This window comes from Podarcis tiliguerta, assembly GCF_965153285.1.
Source record: "Podarcis tiliguerta genome assembly, chromosome: 7".
Classification (NCBI taxonomy): Eukaryota; Metazoa; Chordata; class Lepidosauria; order Squamata; family Lacertidae; genus Podarcis; species Podarcis tiliguerta.
Window position 1 is genome coordinate 74056869 of NC_139540.1, and position 21338 is coordinate 74078206.

A 21338-nucleotide genomic window follows, 5' to 3' on the forward strand; every position below is an offset into this window, starting at 1 on the left:
CTTGCGTTCTCTTGGGTTAGGGAGTATGCAACAGTGGCGGCGGCTGAGCCAGCGCTGGCTAGGCATGACTTCCTCTGAGTAGCAGCAGGAATGAATTAAAACAAGCATAGCCAAAGATATCACATGAAGGTCTCTAAATACCAGCAGGCTGAAGAAAGAGCCCTGTTTTGTGCACAAGTTCCAGTGCCTCTGTGTGCTTCATGTGTGCTGCAGCAGCAGCAGCTGTTGCTGCTGTTACAGATGCAGTTTTGTCCCATCGATTAAAAGCCAAGAGAGGACAGAGCTTCACAAAGGTAAGGGAAATCTCTCAAGAGATGTAGGAGTTAAAGATGTTTGGCTTTGGGGCTGAAACTGCGATGACCAAGTTTGTCACAAGGAGCATTTCCAGCCGTGCGTTTACTCCAAAGGAAGTCGATTAGCACAGAGAGATTTTTGAAGGCTGCAGAACTTTGGCATTTAAAGAAGCGGCTTTTTGTGAGAATGCTTCCACAGTGTCCCAAGCCGCTTGCCGGTGGACACAAAAAGGAAACGTGACCAAACGCCCCTGTGCTTCGCTAAAAGGTCATCATTTGCTTTAATGCACCCGTTGCCTGTGATTTCTGTGGAAATGTCTTCTGAATTCCAAAGCAGTTGGAGTTTCTTTTAAAAGTGTGTGTGTGTGTGTGTGTGTGTGTGTGAATTAATGCACGCTTTACTTGCAGTACAATTTGTGTCAAAGTTGCAGGAAGGGAGGTGGGTGGGAAACAGTGCCAGGTTTACGTGTAAGCTAAACAAGCTATAACTTAGGGCCCCACTCTCCTGGGCCCCCTCAAAAAATGTAAAGGAAAAAAACACCTGGATGTACATTTCCAAAATGTAAGATAAAAAGCAAATAAAATAAAACCTACATACAGTTAGAGCTTAATAATTACTTACTATTAATATACTTCTTAGTTGTATTTCAGTTCAACAATTACTTTGATAAAAATACATATTTTGTTATTTGCAAATGGCTTTAGTTACCTATTAGGTCCATAAATTACCATCTAGCATATATTCAACACAAAAAACAGCAACAATTTGTTGTTGACAAAGGACAGCTGGACATATAAAGGGCCCCAGTACCTTCAGTAGCTTAGGGCCTCATCAAACCTAAATCCGGCCCTGGTGGGAAAGGACGAAAAGCACAAAAGTTGAAAGGGGTTATCGTCCGAATAAGCTTCTTTTATGCATGCTCCCACAAGTCAGAATGCATTTTGCAATCCCTCTGGCAAAACCTGATGGTGCACATTTGTTGAGTCTGGGATGCATTGTGCCCAGCGGAAGACAGAACAGTTTGCTGCCAGAAGAAGAAGATGAGAGAGAGAAAACAACAAGGAAATATTGGGTATGACTGATCTTACAAAAAAAAGAGATGGAGGGTTATTTGTTTATTTTCAGGTTCATCCTTGGCATATTCCACAATAGCTTACGGGGAGGTCACTGGCAATAGAACCTTTAAATATATAAGGAAGAGTTTAGGGCTGTCGTCTCCTAAGCATGCTTGCCTGAATTCAAAGAAAATCTGTTTTTGATAAGGTATAAAAATCTGTATCTTGCCTAAAACCACTTTGAGGTTTATATTACAATCAATCCATATGGCAGCAAGAAGTCTGGACTTTCCCGAGACTCTAAATTCAAATTGTTCTATCACTGAGATCCAGGATGACATTAGACTACAGTGGTGCCCCGCAAGATGAATGCCTCGCAAGACGGAAAACCCGCAAGACGAAAGGGTTTTCCGTCTGCAGAGGCGCTTCGCAAGACGAATTTCCCTATGGGCTTGCTTCGCAAGACGAAAAATGACGAAAATGTTTGAATTTTTTTCCCCGCTCCAAAACCCCTTTTCCTGAAGCGCTAAGCTGCTAAAAGCATTTTAGCAAAACTGCTAATCCCCCACCCCTTAAAAAGCCGCTTTTAGCCCTTAAAATGTCAATAGCGCTAATAGCGCTACTCCGTCAATGGGCTTGCTTCGCAAGACGAAAAAACCGCAAGACGAAAAGACCCGCGGAACGGATTCTTTTCGTCTTGCAAGGCACCACTGTAAAAGCTAACTGCATTTCTACATTAGTATGTGTATAAATCTTTAGGTTTCAGCTGGGGTGAAATAGCATAATAATGATAATACCCACAATATGGTACTATTATCACTATTGGCGTTAAATAGTAGCAGTTGCAAAGAAAGAAAGAAATCACACTCTTCTGTAATGCAGTGTAGCTTATTTCTATATGCTAAGTTGCTTTTTGTATTTTCCTTAGCTTTAGGCTAGCAGTGGTGCGTTACATCTGTAAATTGGGATTCAGACTGCAGGTTTAACCATTTAGAAAGCATTTTATAAGTAAAGCGAGAAATTACAGTGAAAAATATAGGAAGGATTCGTTGAAATCCTCATAGGAGCAGCGTGATAGATTCTGATCTTAATTGCGTACATCGCAAATACTTTTCCAAGTGAGGGAGCCAAGCTAAGGTTGGATGGGTTGGAAGGAAGCTAAGCCAAGGTTTGCTCCAAGAAGTTTGAACGCACTAGGTGAGCAAAGAAGAATTGGTTCACAGCTCGCAAGGCTGAGAAACAGGAAGGAGTCTAGCAAAGCTAGGGAACAAAGTAGGAATAAGCAAGAGCGAGGTTGGGTTTTGAATCTTAAGTTGCACACTGGGACCAGTGTCAAAACTTTGCATCTTCATACCTTGTTCCTCTGTAGCTTGCTGAGACTATAGTTTGGGGAGTTTAAAAAACAAACAAACTGGTTAAGTAAGGGTGTTTGCTTCAGGCATAACATAATTAAAACAAACCATGGTTCACAAGCCCAACAACAAACCTTGGCTTCATATCATGGTTTGTTGCCGGAAAACTAACTATGCTTAGTCTGCTGGCCTAGATTTAGACAAACAAACCACACTTTAGGAAACCATGACTTAGTGTTATGTGTGAACCAGGCCATTATCTCAAGAGGCAGGTCCAGAATTTCCACAGCCTTTGTTGTCCACTCTAGTTACGAAATTGACTACTAATCAGGTACAGAACTGTTTGCCCTAAATTTGTTACAGTTGCACAGAAGTTTCAGATCTGAAGTTAACGAGGTGACCTTGCCTCACCGTAGTCAGATGTGCAAAAGTGCATTGCCAATGAGTCAGGAAGTAAACCAAACACCGTCAATCTCACAGTAATTTTGGTTCATTTTTATCGGGCAAGGGTCAAAAAACGCTAGTGGGGGACTGTTCGAACCACTTGTCAACTTCGTGAGGCCACAGTAATTGTGACTGATCCAATCACAGTGCACCAGATGGTGCTCTGATCACCTCCCTAAGACTCGTAATAATCGTCACATCCAATTTTGAATGAAACTGAGCGGTCTTGCCATCAAAGCGCTTAGCAAATTTCTTACAACAGACTTTTAATGGGGCTCTTCCAGCAGCCCCATTCACCACCTTTAAAAAGTTCTGCTGGGTGGTTTCTCAATTGTGATTGTGAAGTGAGCATTTTGCTGCTGCAGCCACCACCACATGGTAGCCACCAAATTTTGCCTGTGTTTGGTCAGATTTATTCTGAGATTTTCACTACCTGTGCGCTTGCAACCATCCTTCTCGCTCCATTGCATCCTTCTCGCTCCCAGCATATCAAGGAGACATTAAGTTTCGGCAGTGATGAAGAAGGCACTGAGGAGCAATCCTACCAAGAGATGGTTCCATTCTGCTGTCCCACAGCAAAACCAGTATCTCTCAAGTGCCAGCCATGTCAACTGGGAAATCCTCCAGAGAACATTAGGGAATCCACCAGATTCTGTTTGTGTCCAGAGGTGAACCTTCTTAATCAGTCTCCCACCCAGCACAGGAGTAGTCAGCCTCAGACAAAACCTTACCAGGTAATGGTCTGTCATTGACAACAATTCCCTTCCTGTCAAAAACCACACCAAGGTAAAGGTAAAGGGCCCCCGTACAGTTAAGTCCAGTCAAAGGCGACTGTCGGGTTGTGGCACTCATCTTACTTTCAGGCCGAGGGAGCCGTCGTTTGTCCACAGACAGCTTTCCGGGTCATGTGGTCAGCATGGCTAAACCGCTTCTGGAGCAACGGGACACCGTGACGGAAACCAGAACGCACAGAAACGTTTACCTTCCCACCACAGCGGTACCTATTTATCTACTTGCACTGGCGTGCTTTCGAACTGCTAGTTGGGCAGGAGCTGGGATGGACAGAGCAATGGGAGCTCACCCCGTCGTGGGGATTTGAACCGCCAACCTTCTGATCGGCAAGCCCAAGAGGCTCAGTGGTTTAGAACACAGCTCCACCTGCATGGGAGATGGGAGCTAACGTTAGGCTAATGTACCTTTTCCACTATGTCCTAAGTTGGGTTGCCAACATTTTCTGGACCAGTTTCAAATGTTGAGTGTTACGGGGTGCCAGTTACAAAATAGCTGCTATTGGAGGTGGGGTGAATAACACAAAATGGGGAGAAAATGGGAACACACGTACACACGGATGCTGCGTCTGTCTAAGAATAGTGGAGCATTCTTCGGTACCAGGAAAAATATACAAGGTGACCGCACACACTTTCATCTCACAGAAATGGCTTAAAAGGTACCTGCATATTTTTCACCGTAACTTTCTTTCTACGAGGCCTAGATACCTTTTAAAAAAATGAAAGCTCAGAGTTTGGAGCAATTGCCTAGGTGCACCAGGGAAAGCCTTTGCAGGCACCAGGTTGGTGACCCTAAATAATGAGTCAGGTGCCCCTTACAATTTTTTTAAGTACCTACCCCTGCTTGTTCTTCAAAATGTTTCTTGACATTTTCACAGCTAACGTTAATGGGGATTTGTACATAGAAATGCCTTGAGTGTATAATGCAAATTTTTTTAAAAAACTGAATTAATACTCTTGGAAAAAATGATAGCTATATACAGCGCTGTTTTTCTAGAAAAAGAAATGTCAGAACTCACCATGAATCCTTGTTCTCTTATAACGGCAATGGAGCCCACCTGAAAGGTGCCAGAACTGAGTTCCGGCAAGTTCCAGCTGGGAAAAAAAGCCCTGGCTATATAATTATTGGCTGCGCCTCAAATAATTTTGATTGGTATTAATGCTTAGTAATGTGATCATTGGGGATGCGGGTGGCACTGTGGTCTAAACCACTGAGCCTCTTGGGCTAGCCAATCAGAAGGTTGGCAGTTTGAATCCCCGTGACAGGGTGAGCTCCCGTTGCTCAGTCCCAGCTTCTGCCAACCTAGCAGCTCGAAAGCACGTCAAAGTCAAGTAGATAAATAGGTACCACTCCGGCGGGAAGGTAAACTGTGTTTCTATGTGCTGCTCTGGTTTCTCCAGAAGTGGCTTAGTCATGCTGGCCATATGACCCAGAAAAACTGTCTGCGGACAAACGTCGGCTCCCTCGGCCAGTAAAGCGAGATGAGCGCCGCAACCCCAGAGTCGTTCGAGACTGGACTTAACTGTCAGGGGTCCTTTACCTTTTTTATATATATAATTACTGGATACGCCTCAAATAATTTTGATGAGCATTAAGCTTAGTACAGTGGTACCTCGTGTTACAAACCCCTCAGGTTACAAACTCCGCTAACCTGGAAGAGTTACCTCGAGTTGAGAACTTTGCTTCAGGATGAGAACAGAAATCGTGTGGTGGCGGTAGCAGGGAGGCCCCATTAGCCAAAGTGCGCTTCAGGTTAAGAACAGTTTCAGGTTAAGAACGGACCTCCGAAACGAATTAAGTTCGTAACTAGAGGTACAACTGTAATGTAATCATCACATTAACAGATGAACAAAGTTTTCCACTCTGAATGCCTAATTTTTTTAAAAAAAAATGCCCCCAAGTAATTATCTTTTGATATGTTTTAATTGTCATCGGCAGATCTCCAGGCCTGCAGCTTTTTTATGGTCTGATAGAGAGATAAAGCAAATGGCTGAAAGAATTTCTCCACTTCCAGAGAACCACTGATAAGTGCCAAGTCGTGTGTGGTGTCAGCTTTCGCAGATGAATGGCTGCCCCAAATTCAGCTGAAAGAACAAGGGTACCCATGGAGAGTGTGCCAGCTACCTCAAATTGTGCTTATTTCAGCTAAAAAATACAGCCCTCGTGCCCCTAAGTACAGTATGATAGACTCCAGTCCAAACACTGTAAAGTAACAGCTCTGTTTGAATAATTCTGATAGGAAAATGTCCAAGTTGTTTTCCTGTCAGAATTATTCCAGCAAAGTGGCTCAAGAAATACTTTCGGATTTCCTGTAGCTACATAGAACCAAATACGCCGCTTAGAGATTTTTGAAACATTAAGTGGTATATAAATGTTTTTACATAAATAAGGGCAGTCTTCTGCATTTTTACTCAGAAATAAGTTCAGCTGAATTCAGTGGGATCTGCACTCTTAAGTACAAAGCACTGTGGGCAACACAACTTAGCCAACATTAAACCCTTTTACATCTCATTAGTTTCAGTAATTTAAATATGTGCTTAAATTAGGGGTACAAAGCTGTGGGTTTGTTCTTCTCGTTTTCTGGTTTTTCCGATCTTAATTTCAGTATTCCGCATTTTCACTTTCGATAGGCACTTAACTAATTGACACCTTTTTGCAAACAGATTCCCCTCACATAATGCATGTTTGTACGTTTTCAAGAATGAGTGCATTTTGCTGTGCACTTTCTCCCTGACATAATACACTTTTGTATACATTATTTTGTGGGAGAGCTGTTGCCACAAAATTGGGAAGTGTGAATTTCGAAGGACAGCTGCGTGCCGGTTCATGGATGGTTTTTGTGACGTACAAAAATTAAGTTCTTCCCAGCCTTTAGCTTAAATCCCTCCCATGGATATCAGTAGATGCTAAAAGTTTGATGGGCGTGTGTATTAAATGTCATGCCAATACGGACAGCAGATATTAGCACCTGCCGAAAAAGTATTCTCAAAGCTCTTTGCTGACAGCCCATACCTGTGGCTCAAAAGATCCCTGTAAACAGGTGCATATGTTCCACTGAAGGCCAATAAGATTAGGCACTGTTAATCCTTTTTTCTAAACTGGGGGCTAAGTTACAATAAATTCTGCCTTGGCTGTGTAGTGCTGGCTGGCAACAAAGAGACATGAAATGCATCTGAGGAAAACTCCACCCGGCACTTAATCGCTTGCTGTAGGGAGGAGGTTGTATTATTTCTTGCATGCTTCAGCTCGGTACTGCTGAGGCAATTCCTAAGGAACACGCAAGGTAAGCCTCAATTTCTTCTATTGCATTAAGCTTGGCATCTGAGGAACACGTGGCTTAGGTGCAGACCTATGGGGTTTGTTCTCTGCAAACCAGAGTGTACAGATTAAAGTAAGGGGAGTGGGTGGCAGGTGTCGATCAGAAAATAATAATAATAATAATAATAATAATAATAATAATAATAATAATAATAATAATTTATTATTTATACCCCACCCATCTGGCTGGGTTTCCCCAGCCACTCTGGGCGGCTTCCAACAAAACACTAAAATACAATAACCTATTAAACATTAAAAGCTTCCCTAAACAGGGCTGCCTTCAGGTGTCTTATAAAAGTTTGGTAGTTGTTTTTCTCTTTGACATCTGGTGGGAGGGCGTTCCACTGGGCGGTTGCCGCTCCCAAGAAGGCCCCCGCGCTGGACCTCAGTGTCCGGGCAGAACGATGGAGGTGGAGACGCTCCTTCAAGTATACTGGACTGAGGCCGTTTAGGGCTTTAAAGGTCAGCACCAACACTTTGAATTGAGCTCGGAAACGTACTGGGAGCCAGTGTTGGTCTTTCAAGACCGGTGTTATATGGTCTTGCGGAAGGTCGGCTGTTCAGATCCCCAAGACAGGGTGATAGATGAATAGATAGATCCACAGTAGGTAGATGTCATGGGTGCGGGTGGCGCTCTGGTCTAAACTACTGAGCCTCTTGGACTTCCCAATCAGATGGTCAGCAGTTCGAATCCCCGCAACGGAGTGAGTTCCCTTTTGCTCTGTCCCAGCTCCTGCCAACCTAGCAGTTCGAAAGCACACCAGTGCAAGTAGATAAATAGGTACCACTGAGGCGGGAAGGTAAACGGTGTTTCCATGCACTCTGCTTTCTGTTACAGTGTCCTGTTGCGCCAGAAGCGGTTTCGTCATACTGGCCACATGACCGGAAAAGCTGTCTTGGCCTGAAAAGCGAGATGAGCGCTGTACCCCAAAGTCAAATTTGACTGGACTTAACCATCCAGGGGTCCTTTACCTTTACTAGTTAATATAAGCCATACCAAGACAGGAGATTGTTGCCAGTTGCTCTTTCTAGGTGCGTTCCCCACTTTTTGAACAACGCCACACAAGTCTCTGAATGAAGGAAGCCCCCAGCTGTTGTGAGGGTGCCAAGTTGTGTGATGAAAACTAGCAGGTGGCGATATCATTTGATCCCCACCCTTGCGTGCTTAAGGGAGGGAAGGAGACATGGTACTGAGAGATCAGGGTGGAACTAAGGAGCCCTGAATCACATTTAGGATGTGTGCATGCCACGGTCACTAGGTTTTTCAGTCCTAAATCATAGAGTTTGAAGTGAAAGGAGCTCTATGAGCTTACCAAGGGGATGGGAATAAATTTGGCCTTTGAATGCTGCCTGACCTTTGGTTTCCTAGCAACACAAGGCTGTTCAGTGGAATATTTTGGAGGTTCCTGATTTAAACATATCAAATATTAGCTTTGTGCTAAGGCTGGCGAATTTCCCATTTTGGCTAAGCTACAGGGAAGTATCCAGAATTGTGCCAAATTGTTCCCCTTCTCCTTCCAAAATCCGTTGGAATTGTCAGGCACATGTTTACCTGTTGAATAAAAGCTCCAAGCATCCGATCCCCTGATTTGGTAGCTTTGTTATTGTATCTAGTACCCATTTTGCTCCATGAATTCAGGGACGTTCTTTGCAAGAACAGACTGAAGCATTTCCTTCATGAAATAGGATGGTTTTAAATTAGTTTCTAGTGTGCCTTCCAATGTGGTTCAGTGGATTGAGCAGAACCAGTAGACAACTGAAGTTGTGTTCCTAATGGATAAATAAGAAAAGCCATCGCAGGTGAACCTTGAGTTCTTATAGGAACAGGCGGGTCACAACCAAGCACAGTGCATCAGCCATCTACGGTGATCCACCAGATTGTCATTAAAATGCCAGTTACTACTTCTTTGGTGATCACTCGTATCCATGTCTTCCATGAACACGGTTTTAACAGTGAGTCTGTAAGTGACTGTGGAGGCCAATTCTGGATCCACACGTCCTTCCACAGTGGGGACGTAGGTTTCCAGGCAGGAGTTGATCACAGTGAGGGTTTGCCAAATGTGCCTTCCTCTTAGCACATTTCTCCCTTTCGTCCTGAGTTCGAGCGTCTTCAAAGCTTTTGAATATTAAATCATGAATTGTCTCCTGCTTCTTCCAGCATCTTTAAAGGCGCCCATTTTAACGTTTTTGGTTATAATAATAATAATTTTTATTAATTTATTATTTATATGCTGGCCACCTGACTGGGTTGCCCCAGCCACTCTGGGCAGCCCCCCAAAAAGGTATTAAAAGAACAATAAAATATCAACTATTCCAAACTTCTCTGAACAGGTCTGCCTTCAGATGCCTTCTAAAAGTCAAATAGTTGCTTATCTGTCTCACATCTGATGTGTATTATGTTCCATATACATAAAGATATCTGACTTAAATGGCAAATGGGTAATAAAAGACAGAAGGTTAATACTTGATTGGTTTACAGCTTACAGTGTCTAGACTACCTAGATACAAAACGAGTTGCACGTTGACATTTGAAGTACCGTATTTTTCGCTCTATAAGACGCACCAGACCACAAGACGCACCTTGTTTTTGGAGGAGGAAAACGAAAAAAAAATATTCTGAATCCCAGAAGCCAGAACAGCAAGAGGGATCACTGCGCAGTGAAAGCAGCAATCCCTCTTGCTGTTCTGGCTTCTGGGATAGCTGCGCAGCCTGCATTCACTCCATAAGACGCACACACATTTCCCTTTACTTTTTAGGAGGGGAAAAGTGAGTCTTATAGAGCAAAAAATACGGTAGGTGGAAATCTGAATTGGAAAGGACCAGGATAAGGCAAGATTTGGACAGGAAAACGGAGACTGCTGGCAAAACCTGTTCAGATGTTGTAAATAGTCCCCTGTCGCCATGAGATGGAAGTGCCATAAAGTCTTAACGACCTTAGTTTGCATGCCGTGCAAGGGGAGAGTACATCTGTCAGTTTAAGCCAGGGACCTTGTGTTAGGGATGGCACAGTTATTGTTTCGACACGTGGCAGAGACCTCCTGCCTATTGCCATAAACAAAGATGCTCCCTGGTCATCGGGAGTTAGGTGGGAGAGGACATCTGCCTCTTAATTAATGTTTCACAGCATGGCTGTGTGTGTGTGTTTCCCAAATGGAGAAATCTGCGACTATCTGAAAGCCTGATAGATTTTTCTTCCGCGGAAGACCACTGACCGATGACAATGTGGCAAAAGCAGGAGAGGACAGATTGAGGCTCTTCCAGCAGGGGCTGTAGGCTTTAATTAGGGTGACCTTAGATGAAATGGCAACAGACTTTTCACAGGTGGGGAGGAGGGACTGCCAACAATCCCAGCTGGAGACATGCTGCCAGTTTTAGTAAGGCGTGCCAGTCCAAAAGCTAAAGTGAAATCTTAAATCCCCCCTTCCCAGCCCTGAAGCTAAAGAACAAGGCACCCCTAAATCTCCCCACACCCATTAATTTGAACAGCTTCTGTTTTGAATGGATAGATGGTCACACCAATGTCTTTGGCTGACTTTGTCATCGCTAGCATATCTCACACACAGTTTAAGTCAATTTTTTAGGGGTTTTAGCCTATGAGTAAACCTTTTCAATTTGAGTACAGTGATACCTTGGTAGTCAAACGCCTTAGTCGTCGAACAAATTGGCTCCTGAACATCACAAACCCAGAAGTGAGTGTTCTGGTTTTCCAAACATTTTTTGGAAGCCCAACGTCCGACGCAGCTTCTGATTGGCTGCAGGAAGCTCCTTCAGCCAATCGAAAGCCGCGCCTTGGTTTGCGAACCGTTTCGGGAGTCGAGCGGACTCCCGGAATGGATTAAGTTCGGGAACCAAGGTACAACTGTAAATGCTGCCAGTAGCTTTTCAGAGGCATGGAGGCAGCGGTGTAGAATCTCTGTCTGGCATAAGCATATTCCAACCTCAATGTTGGCCATGAATCGCCTTTGAGACTGCACCTCACCTGAATCTGACATGCACACACACATGCACAATTCATTAAGATGTGTATCAAGTGCTCTGCACCAGGATTCATCATCGCCAGCAGCGTTGCGCCATTTGCTGGTGCCCAGGATGTGCCGTGCGCAGAGTACAGAGGGTGAACAGAACCGACTGTGCCAGCCCAGTCCTTGCCACCAATGCCACTGGGTGGGCGTCGAGCAGGAGCGGGGCAGGGAGGCGGAAGGAGCCAGCTAACCATCGCGGCCCTTGGGGGGCAAATCCCCTCAATGCTGGCCCGGCAACCATTCAGCGAGGGGGTCCAGGATACAGTGGGAAGGCCAGGGCCTCAGCGGCAGGCAAGGCAGGATGGGGGTCAGGGGGGACACCTGGTTTGTTCCATCTGAAAATCATGCACTTGGGGCTATCCCCCCCCCCCCCACTACACCCCTGATCACCACAGTATAACAGGATGACCTAAGCAAGGAATAGAGCCTTTGAGATTGCTGTTCAATAGCCTTCCAGCAGAGAATTTTCAGCAAAACCCATATCTGTTGTTTAGAAGAAGCTGAAAAACATAACTCTGCAAGATAGTGCTTGGGAGTTTATTTGAAAGCTGCTGTTTTATGTCCCTTTGTTATTTTGATCATTTTAATGGAAACAGTGTTTTGTTGTTGTTGTTTTACTTTCTTTGACCACATGAGAAGGCAGGATATAAATTAGTGATGGAAAAATCTTTGGAGGTGCTAACGGCCTTGGGGGGGTTTTTCTCATGATAATCATAGGAGGACTGAGGCTGAGAGTATCTCGGATAGATTTGAACCAGGGATTTCCTGATTTGTAGCTCTTTGTCACTACAGAACACCTGACATATAGACTTTGAAAGTACCAAAATACTCTGTAGGTCATTGTCTAGCTGCAAGCCAGGACCATCCACCTCAGAACAAGTCACACCAGGGTTAGGCAGAACTTAGATCAGAATCTGCTGGTGGCTCTTTGGGTAGTCAATAGGGTTTCTGACTCCCAGTTGTCTAACATTAAAGGTAAAGGTAAAGGTACCCCTGCCCGTACGGGCCAGTCTTGACAGACTCTAGGATTGTGCGCCCATCTCACTCAAGAGGCCAGGGGCCAGCGCTGTCCGGAGACACTTCCGGGTCACGTGGCCAGCGCCGTTTACCTTCCCGCCAGTAAGCGGTCCCTATTTATCTACTTGCACCCAGAGGTGCTTTCGAACTGCTAGGTTGGCAGGCGCTGGGACCGAACAACGGGAGCGCACCCCGCCGCAGGGATTCGAACCGCCGACCTTTTGATCGGCAAGCCCTAGGCGCTGAGGCTTTTACCCACAGCGCCACCCGCATCCCACAAGTCTAACATTAGCAAAAACTAACACACAAACACCCTCAAAAAATTACGTTGATAATGGGGCGTGCTCAGGGAGGGGAAACAAGGAGTGGATTTTTATATCGAATTTGTGAGTTTGGCTCTGGAGGAGGAGGAGGAGTTTGGATTTGATATTCCACTTTATCACTACCCTAAGGAGTCTCAAAGCGGCTAACAGTCTCCTTTCCCTTCCTCCCCCACAACAAACACTCTGTGAGGTGAGTGGGGCTGAGAGACTTCAAAGAAGTGTGACTAGCCCAAGGTGACCCAGCAGCTGCATGTGGGGGAGCAGAGACGCGAACCCGGTTCCCCAGATTACGAGTCCACCGCTCTTAACCACTACACCACACTGGCTCTCACTGTACCACTCACAAATCTCCAAACAGAGCCATGTGCTCAGAGGCACCCCATTCCTTAATTCTTTGTGCATATCCGCAGACCTGAGTCGCAATTTTGCATTGGCTCTGGTTGGTAGACTTCAGGGTTCTAGCAAAAAACATGACAACAAAGTAGAGCCTGATGACTGCCCACCTCTGCTTCAAACTACCCAGATCACATGTGTTCGTAGCTGGGGCATGGTGAAGAAAATGCCATGTAAGCAAAGAGCTGCAGATTACTCGAGAAAGGAGGCTGAGTCATTACCTAGTGATGGAAGGCAACCCCCCCCTACACACACACACACACACACACACACACAGCAACTTGCAAGCCAGTCTGACTTGGAGAAGAACCCACAACAGTAATGAATTATCAGACCCTCAGTTTCCATTGCGTTGCAACTGCTTGCCACCTACAGTTGGCTTGTAAATTAAACCCCCAGGCAGAAGAAGTGGGTTTTTAAGGGGGAGGGAGTCCTGTCCCTGAGAGCCACAACTCGGAGACACACCAATAGAAAAAACACACACAAGGTAAGCGTCAGATATTTCTATCTTTCAGTCTTGTTCCCGTTGGTAGTGGTCAGGTTCTGAGAGATGTCTGAAGAACGTGATTAGTTTAAGGTTACCAGATTTTTTTCCAATGAATCTGGGGACACTTTTCAATTTCAATAGGAATGATAGGATTTTGTCAGGGGACTGATTTGTAAATCCAGGGACTGTCCCTGGGAAATGGGGACGTCTGGTAACCTTAGATTAGTTAGCTCTTGCAGTTTAATTATGATAATCACCCTCTTTCAGTTTCCCTTTATTATTAATATTTTTTAAATAATCATAAATAAATAAGAATAGAAATGTGCACCCCACCCCCAAGACCATTCCATCATAACCATCCAACCTCCCAAAATTGCAACACCTCTTGCGATGGTTTGACCCCCTTCCCATTTTAACAGTACAAATTCTACAAACACCCTCCTGTCTCCTCAAAATCATTTCTCCTGCGTATTCCCCGCCTTGCCTTAATGGCACATGTTAAGTTATCATTAATAGCTATATCCCACACCTCTTTATACCATTCTTCCATTTTCTATTCTGCTTGCCCCTTCCACTTCCTAGCAGTTTCCCCATTTTTAAGGACCATGTTTTAGCCACTGCCCCTGTGCTATGGGCTTGTTACGAAGCAGCTCCTTTCCTCTTAACCCATCTCCGCAGCACAGAGCCCAAGAAGCTGTTGCTCTTGTGTCTCTCTCATTTGCATCCTTTTCTGTGCAGCCCCCACCCCACCAGAAGCCAAAGCCACACCAGGGCTAATTACCCTCAGAAAGGGGAGGGGTTGCCATGGCGACTGAGCACTTTTTAAAGCACCAGGAATAGTCTTCATCATTGTTCAGTGTGCACAGAAAAGGTCAGCGCGGAGGTTCCTTTCCGTATGAATTTTGGCCTCCTTGCTAAAGAAGAGCGAGTTGCGCTCGCGATGCCGCTAAAATGGTGAGTTGATAACTGAGCTTTATGACGCCCCTGTTATGAGCCGAATTCTTCGGTTCTCAGCTTGCAAGAACGGACACAGCAAAGTATTTCCACGGGAAAGGGACTTGTGGGAAGCAAAGGAGATCTTTCTCTCAGCTCCAAAATTTGTTGCTGTGGCAGAGAGAGGTTTTTGAAAGTGATGTAAACTGGCTGTTTTGTTTCATCTCTGGATATAAATGTTTCGATGAATAGAAAACAAGCATAGTTTGTCTCCCTGGTGGGCTGACATGACTTTGATATTGTCGGGTTCAGATCTGCTCCGCTCATGCGTTGTACGATCCTGAGATTTATTTCAGGTCAAAGACACATAGGGACCTGCGATTAGGAAAAAATGCAACTTTATCTGTGCTTTATAGGAAATGTATTCTTTGAAAAGGTTTTACATGAATCAAGATTGTTACAGGGAAGCATAATTATTAGGGAGAAGGGATGATCACACTCAGTGCGATTAGGAAAAAATGCAACTTTATCTGTGCTTTATAGGAAATGTATTCTTTGAAAAGGTTTTACATGAATGAAGATTGTTACAGGGAAGCATAATTATTAGGGAGAAGGGACGATCGCACCTAGTGTATTGAAACATACTCTTGTTCCCTAAAGTATTTTGAGCACATTTCCTCATCCTGATCATAGACATGTTTGATTGCATGTTGAAAATGTAACTTATTATTGAACGTGAATGTTTTCGTAAGGCAGAACGCATGAGTAACTTCATTTAACTACGAGGACAGCTTCCACGGTATCAATTAATCACATGAAGCTCAACATTGGAGTTCCACATGATTTTTATAGTGGAAACTTGAAGTGTGCTCGCTCACTGACTCACTGCCATGTGAACTCATGTATAGCCCACAAAATATTTTTCAATAGCCTTGCCACATTTAATCGTAAATATAAGAAATCATTTACTATGCCTTTTTAAGCTATAGTTCTCTGAAATTGATAGTCGACAGTAAATGTCTTTACCAAAAAGAAAGGCAGCAAAAAGAACCCCACGACTAAAAAAAAATACATGTTACTTTAGTGTCCTTTTTAAAAAATGCCCCCCCCCCCTTTTAGTTGGAATATTTAACATAATTTTCTGTCCAAGGGGTTGTCTGTAGAACACACTTCATTGCTCCCTGAATACCCCGTCCCCCTTTTTAAAGGAGCATTTTTTTGTATAAATAAGCTAATTCTCAGCCGTTCCTGAAGGAATTAAGCCCATATTTTGTGTCAGTGGCATTTGACTCGCAAGGGGGATTTGATTACCTCTTGGGAATACAAATCAAGGCATTTAATTTTCCCCAAAGGCTCGCAGCAGTTCCTTTAGAGATGCTATTATATTGTATCATTGCCAAAGCTCTTTTATACTCTGCCATTACTGTCAACAGTTTGGAATTGCTAAATAGCAATGAAGGGGAGTGAGATGGGATTGCTGATCGGATTAAGTAGCGACTAAGGCTCTAAATGGGGGGCTGGGGGATTACCTCTGTAATTGTTCCTTTGGTTTACTGCCTTCGGAGGCCGGGTTGCTACCTTCTCTTAATTGGCCCTGTTGCTGCGCCTTTAACAACAGCCTAACACACATCTTTTTTAACCACCTGTCTCCTTGCCTCCCCAAAACCCACCTCCTCAATTTCTGTATCTCAGGCACAAAAGTAAAGGCATTAAAAAATAAAAAAGCAAGCTCACAACGCCATTCTGAAGAGGAGTGGAACTTAATAGTTCTTAAAACTGATGTCATTTTACATTTGTGTACAGATACCAGAGCACAAATTTTACCATTCTCTCATGGTGGCCTGAAGTGTGTGAAGTGTAAAAGGCTGGTCTGTGTTCTCCCTTTAAAGGTCTCAGAGGCTGGTACTGCCTTATTTTCCCTGTGGTTGAGATTTTAAAAAGCATTTACATGTGTGAATCCGCATTAGACAAGGGGTATGCATCTTTTGAATTTAGGCATTTTTCTCCACAGGGCTCAACCTAAGTCTCATACTTGTAACCAGTGTTAGAAATTCAGGTATATAAACTAATCACCAAATGGCACCTACGTTATGGATGCCACAATGACATTAGGCGCCAGGGTTTTTTGGTTTGGTATTGCAATTGTGTTGTTGTTGTTGTTGTTGTTGCTGCTGCTGCTGCTGCTGCTATTCCATTTCATATTTTAAAGAACAAATCTCAAAGCAGTTTACAACACGTTGAAACATCAAATAAAACAATCTAAAATGAAAAAAAAACCCAAGCTTCAAGGAAAATACAGTGGTACCTCAGGTTGCAAATGCCTCAGGTTACAAACGCTTTCGGTTACAAACTCTGCTAACCCAGAAGTAGTACCTCGGGTTACAAATTTTGCCACAGGATGAGAACAGAAATCGCACACCATCAGTGGGAGGCCCCATTACCAAAAGCGCGCCTCAAGTTAAGGACGGTTTCGGGTTAAGAACAGACCTCCGGAACGAATTAAGTCCGTAACCCGAGGTACCACTGTATCTCAGATCCTCCTTCTCCAAGTGACAATTTGCTTTCCCTAGTCGCCAACTTGGCATGCAGAGACCTCCACGTAGACCCATGCTAGTCGCAAGACATGCCTGGCACCTGGCTAATTTTGAACATTGCTTATAAAGTCACCTTTATCGGTTATTTATCAGATGTCACTGACTGGTTTTTTCTTTTCTTTTTTCAGATGCCCGACCAGTTTGATCAGAACGTGGTGTTGAACCAGCTGCGATACTCTGGAATGCTTGAGACCGTGCGGATACGAAGGGCTGGTTTTCCAGTGCGGAGGCCGTTTCCGGATTTTCATAAAAGGTAAGCCTACCTTTTGTTTAGGGATGCGGGTGGTGCTGTGGGTTAAACCACAGAGCCTAGGACTTGCCGATCAGAAGGTCGGCGGTTCGAATTCCCGCGACAGGGTGAGCTCCTGTTGCTCTGTCCCAGCTCCTGCCAACCTAGCAGTTCGAAAGCATGCCAGTGCAATTAGATAAGTAGGTACCGCTCCGGCGGGAAGGTAAACGACCCCAGAGTCGGCCACGACTGGACCTAATGGCCAGGGATCCCTTTACCTTTACCTTTTGTTTGTTTGGGTGTTAAGCATTTTAGATGAGGTAGAAATCAAACCTGCAACCTTTGCATTATCAGCACCACGTGTGTAGTCCAAGTCAAGCTTTTTCTTTTTAAAGGGAAAATCACCTTGGTTTTTTTGTTTCCCCAGATACAAAGTCCTGATGAGAAATTTGACTCTCCCTGAAGATTTAAAAGAAAAGTGTGCTGCCTTCCTTCATTTGTATGATAGCACAAGCACTGAATGGCAGCTTGGGAAAACCAAGGTATAAGAGACAATAATTCCTAATGCAAAACTAGATAGCTGTGTTGTTATTGTGGATTAACATACAACAGAAGCTAGACCTTGGCAGGTGACCTTGCTTCAGTTCCTAAGCCAGCAGAACTTGGTATATTTGTACCTATATTAACAAACAGCATGACTCCCCACCCACAAACCCAACTGTGGTCTAAACCTTTGAGCCTCTTGGGCTTTCCAGTCAGAAGGTTGACAGTGTGAATCCCCGCGATGGGGTGAGCTCCTGTTGCTCTGTCCCAGCTCCTGCCAACCTAGCAGTTCGAAAGCATGCCAGTGCAAGTAGATAAATAGGTACCACTGTGGCGGGAAGGTAAATGGCGCTCTGGTTTCCGCCGCAGTGTCCCGTTGCACCAGAAGTGGTTTAGTCATGCTGGCCACGTGACCCGGAAAGTTTTCTGTGGACAAATGCCGGCTTCCTCCGCCTGAAAGCGAGTTGAGTGCCGCAACCCCATAGCCGCCTTTGACTCGTGTGTTTAGGGGAGTAGGACATCCCTAATACTGCAAGCCTCCCCTTCTCTACGAAATAGAAAATGAATCCATCTTGAAGGCTGATATTAATTGCCTGAGAACAGCTTTTGCCCACTTCTCCCAGACCCTCAAAATGACGCAGAATAAGTTTTGCATCATATTATGAAGAGACCCTCAATGTGTATGTTGTTGCTCTTTTCTTAAAGGTGTTTCTTCGTGAATCTTTGGAACACAAGCTGGAAAAGCAACGGGAGATAGAGGTTGGCAAAGCAGCCATGATCATCCGAGCGCATGTCTTGGGCTATGTGGCACGGTATGTAACAAGGAGCTGCCTTCTACTGCACCAGACCAGTAGACCTTCTAACTATGTGTACAACGACTAATAGGTCTCCGCTTGAGATCTCAGACTTTCCCAACCTTGGTACCCAGGGCAGAAGATCAGGGCTTTTTTCCCCCAGCCAGAACTTGCTGGAACTCAGTTCCGGCACCTCTTTTTCTAGAAAAATAGCACTGCATAAGATTAACAGAAGATTGAGTTAGAGCCTCATGCATGCAACTGCTTTGGAAGCTACCAGCCCCTTCCTGCTTTGTATATTAGGCATGGATTTTAATTGGTAATCTGCTCAGGATTCCCCTTCTAACATCTTTAGACTTCCACCATTTTTCCTGTCTTTCTGTCTCCCTGCCACAAAAACTAATGTTGTGTTGGATGATGATGCCATTTAGCAACAATGGCCTTCACTGTCACACTCTGGAATTTCCAGGGTACTGCATTCATTATATGCAGAGAAGTAATGAAAATATGTGGTATATGTTCCTTTCTTAAAACTTGGAAATGTTTTCTGTTTTTCTGAGGGGTAGCTTACACGTTATCTTTATCATGTGGAGTCTGAGACAACTTGAAACTATATAGAATTTTCGGCTAAAGCAAGGCTATTGATTGCAAAAAATTGGAAAAGTGGTATTACGTCAACAAAAAGAGAGTGGCTTGCCAAATTATTGGAGTATTACAATATATCCAGAACAATGGGAGAAATTGGAAGGATCTCAAAAGAGAAGATAGACAAGGACTGGAAGGTGTTTAAAGGATACTTGCAAAACCATATTGAAAAATCAGAACTCCTATTAGAATAAACAAGTTCCGTTAAAAATACTGAAATACTAAATAAGATGGATAACAATGTGTAACAGAAAAAGAAGTAGAAAAGTGTGTGAAAGAAAGTAATAGAAGTGGAAAGAAATTGCAATTGAGTAAATTGGAAGTCTAACACAAGGGTGGGGTGAGGGGTGAGGGATGGTGGTGGGAAAAGGAAGTATCTGTGGGATTGAGTGTGGGTATGTATGAATATTTTTAAGGATTGTATGAAATGTATGTTTGTATATTCGTAATATGTATGTATTAATGCTGAATTATTTTAATAATAAAATATTTGTGTTAAAAAAAAACTATACAGAATTTTCACGCTAACTGGTCTCTGGATGTTAGTGTACCCTATGCAACTGTATGTAGGAATTGTGATGTACTTCTGCAAGTACGTCTCTTATGTTATACAGACATAAGAAATGATCCACATGACACAGAAGAGCAGTTAGTGTCCGCATCTTACACAGCTGTTGGAAAGAAACCAACATGGGGCACCACATTCAAGCATTCTCTGTGTAGTGTAGACCCAAAGTGTTGATGGCCCCAAGTTGCACTATTTGAAGATTTGCTTTTGGTTGTGCAAATCACTTATTTGGGTATGTTCCAAACGTTTTTATTTGCACTATTTCAAGAAAAGAGATTTGTAGCCTTGGTGTATTTGCAGTGGCAGAAGGACAGGGGGGGAAACCCAACAGGCCAAGCCATTTAGTTTGATTTTTTCCTCCAAGACACAAAAGAACAATAGAACTAGGTGACTGAGTTATAACGTTTTATTTGCTTACTTACCGCCATGCATTATGTACTAGAGTCTGAGTCCTAGATCCCATCTGTTTACTCCCCCCCCCCAAAAAACCGAGTCAATAGAGGGGCGTTCAATAGCTGTTTGGGCAATGAGGTCATTTCTTTTCATGTGTATATTAGACCTGCCCATATGTATTGAATGGCGTATCTGTTAAAAGAGCAAAAATACTTTTCTTATGGACAAAAGCTGTCCTCCCATACACAACTTTCTTTAATGTCAGGGTGTATGCATATCAAACAAGCTTGATGGATTACAAATAGATGCTATTAGTGACTTAAAAATGCTTCCTTAACTAGGATGCATCTCTTCCTACTCTAGAGTTGGAGTCTAGTCATTCTGGTGAAATAGTACCATGAAGCACAAGTAAAGAATGTTCATGAGAGTGGAATTAATATTACTGTCTTTGCTGCCTAGCAGTTTTAATTTATCCCCTTGGTATTAATGGTTCCCGTCGCTGGTTCATCACGCCTTCTCTTCATATAGATGTGTGTCTCTGTTTCATTTCAGGAAGCACTACAGAAAAGTCCTTTACTGTGTAGTTATCATCCAGAAGAACTACAGAGCTTTCTACTTAAGAAGGAAGTACTTACTGCTAAAGAAAGCGGCCATCACTTTCCAGAAGCAGCTACGAGGCCAGATTGCCCGTCGTGTTTACAAAGGATTGCTGGAGGCGAAACGACAGCAAGAGGAAGAAAAAAAGAGAAAGGAAGAGGAGGAAAGGTATGGAATACGTTGTTACTGGACAATATCTGGTAAGCAACTTAGCTTTGCTGCAAATTAGCTTTACAGCAACCTTTGTAATTTTGTGCAAGTTACTGTCAAGCAAGCACATTGGTTTCAGAAGTCACATCTTGAAAAACTGGATCGCTGTGTAAGGATGTCATGGTTTTGATTCCTTTCTGATATTTTCTTATTTAGAAAGCGACAAAAGCAGGAAGCAGAACGTCTTGCTCGGCAGGTAAGCTGTTAATGATGTCCTATTCTCTTTTGTGTTTGAGTAGCTCTTATTGTGGGAAGCAGAACCTGGTGAGAGGACTTGATAAAGTTGTTTCTGTCCAGTTTCTGCATTGTGCTTTTCTTTTCTTTTCTTTTTCCTGAA

At 43.8% G+C, this 21338-nt stretch overlaps 1 protein-coding gene across 1 annotated transcript in view; it reads left to right on the plus strand.

Annotated features, from left to right (window-relative positions):
- The window catches only part of MYO10 (myosin X), a 198168-nt gene that overhangs the window by 143446 nt on the left and 33384 nt on the right, over positions 1-21338 (plus strand). The window contains exons 20-24 of the mRNA XM_083449257.1: positions 17151-17275; positions 17679-17793; positions 18500-18606; positions 20747-20959; positions 21158-21197. Of these exons, the coding sequence (XP_083305383.1) occupies positions 17151-17275; positions 17679-17793; positions 18500-18606; positions 20747-20959; positions 21158-21197 (600 nt within the window). The remainder of the gene's footprint in view (positions 1-17150; positions 17276-17678; positions 17794-18499; positions 18607-20746; positions 20960-21157; positions 21198-21338) is intronic.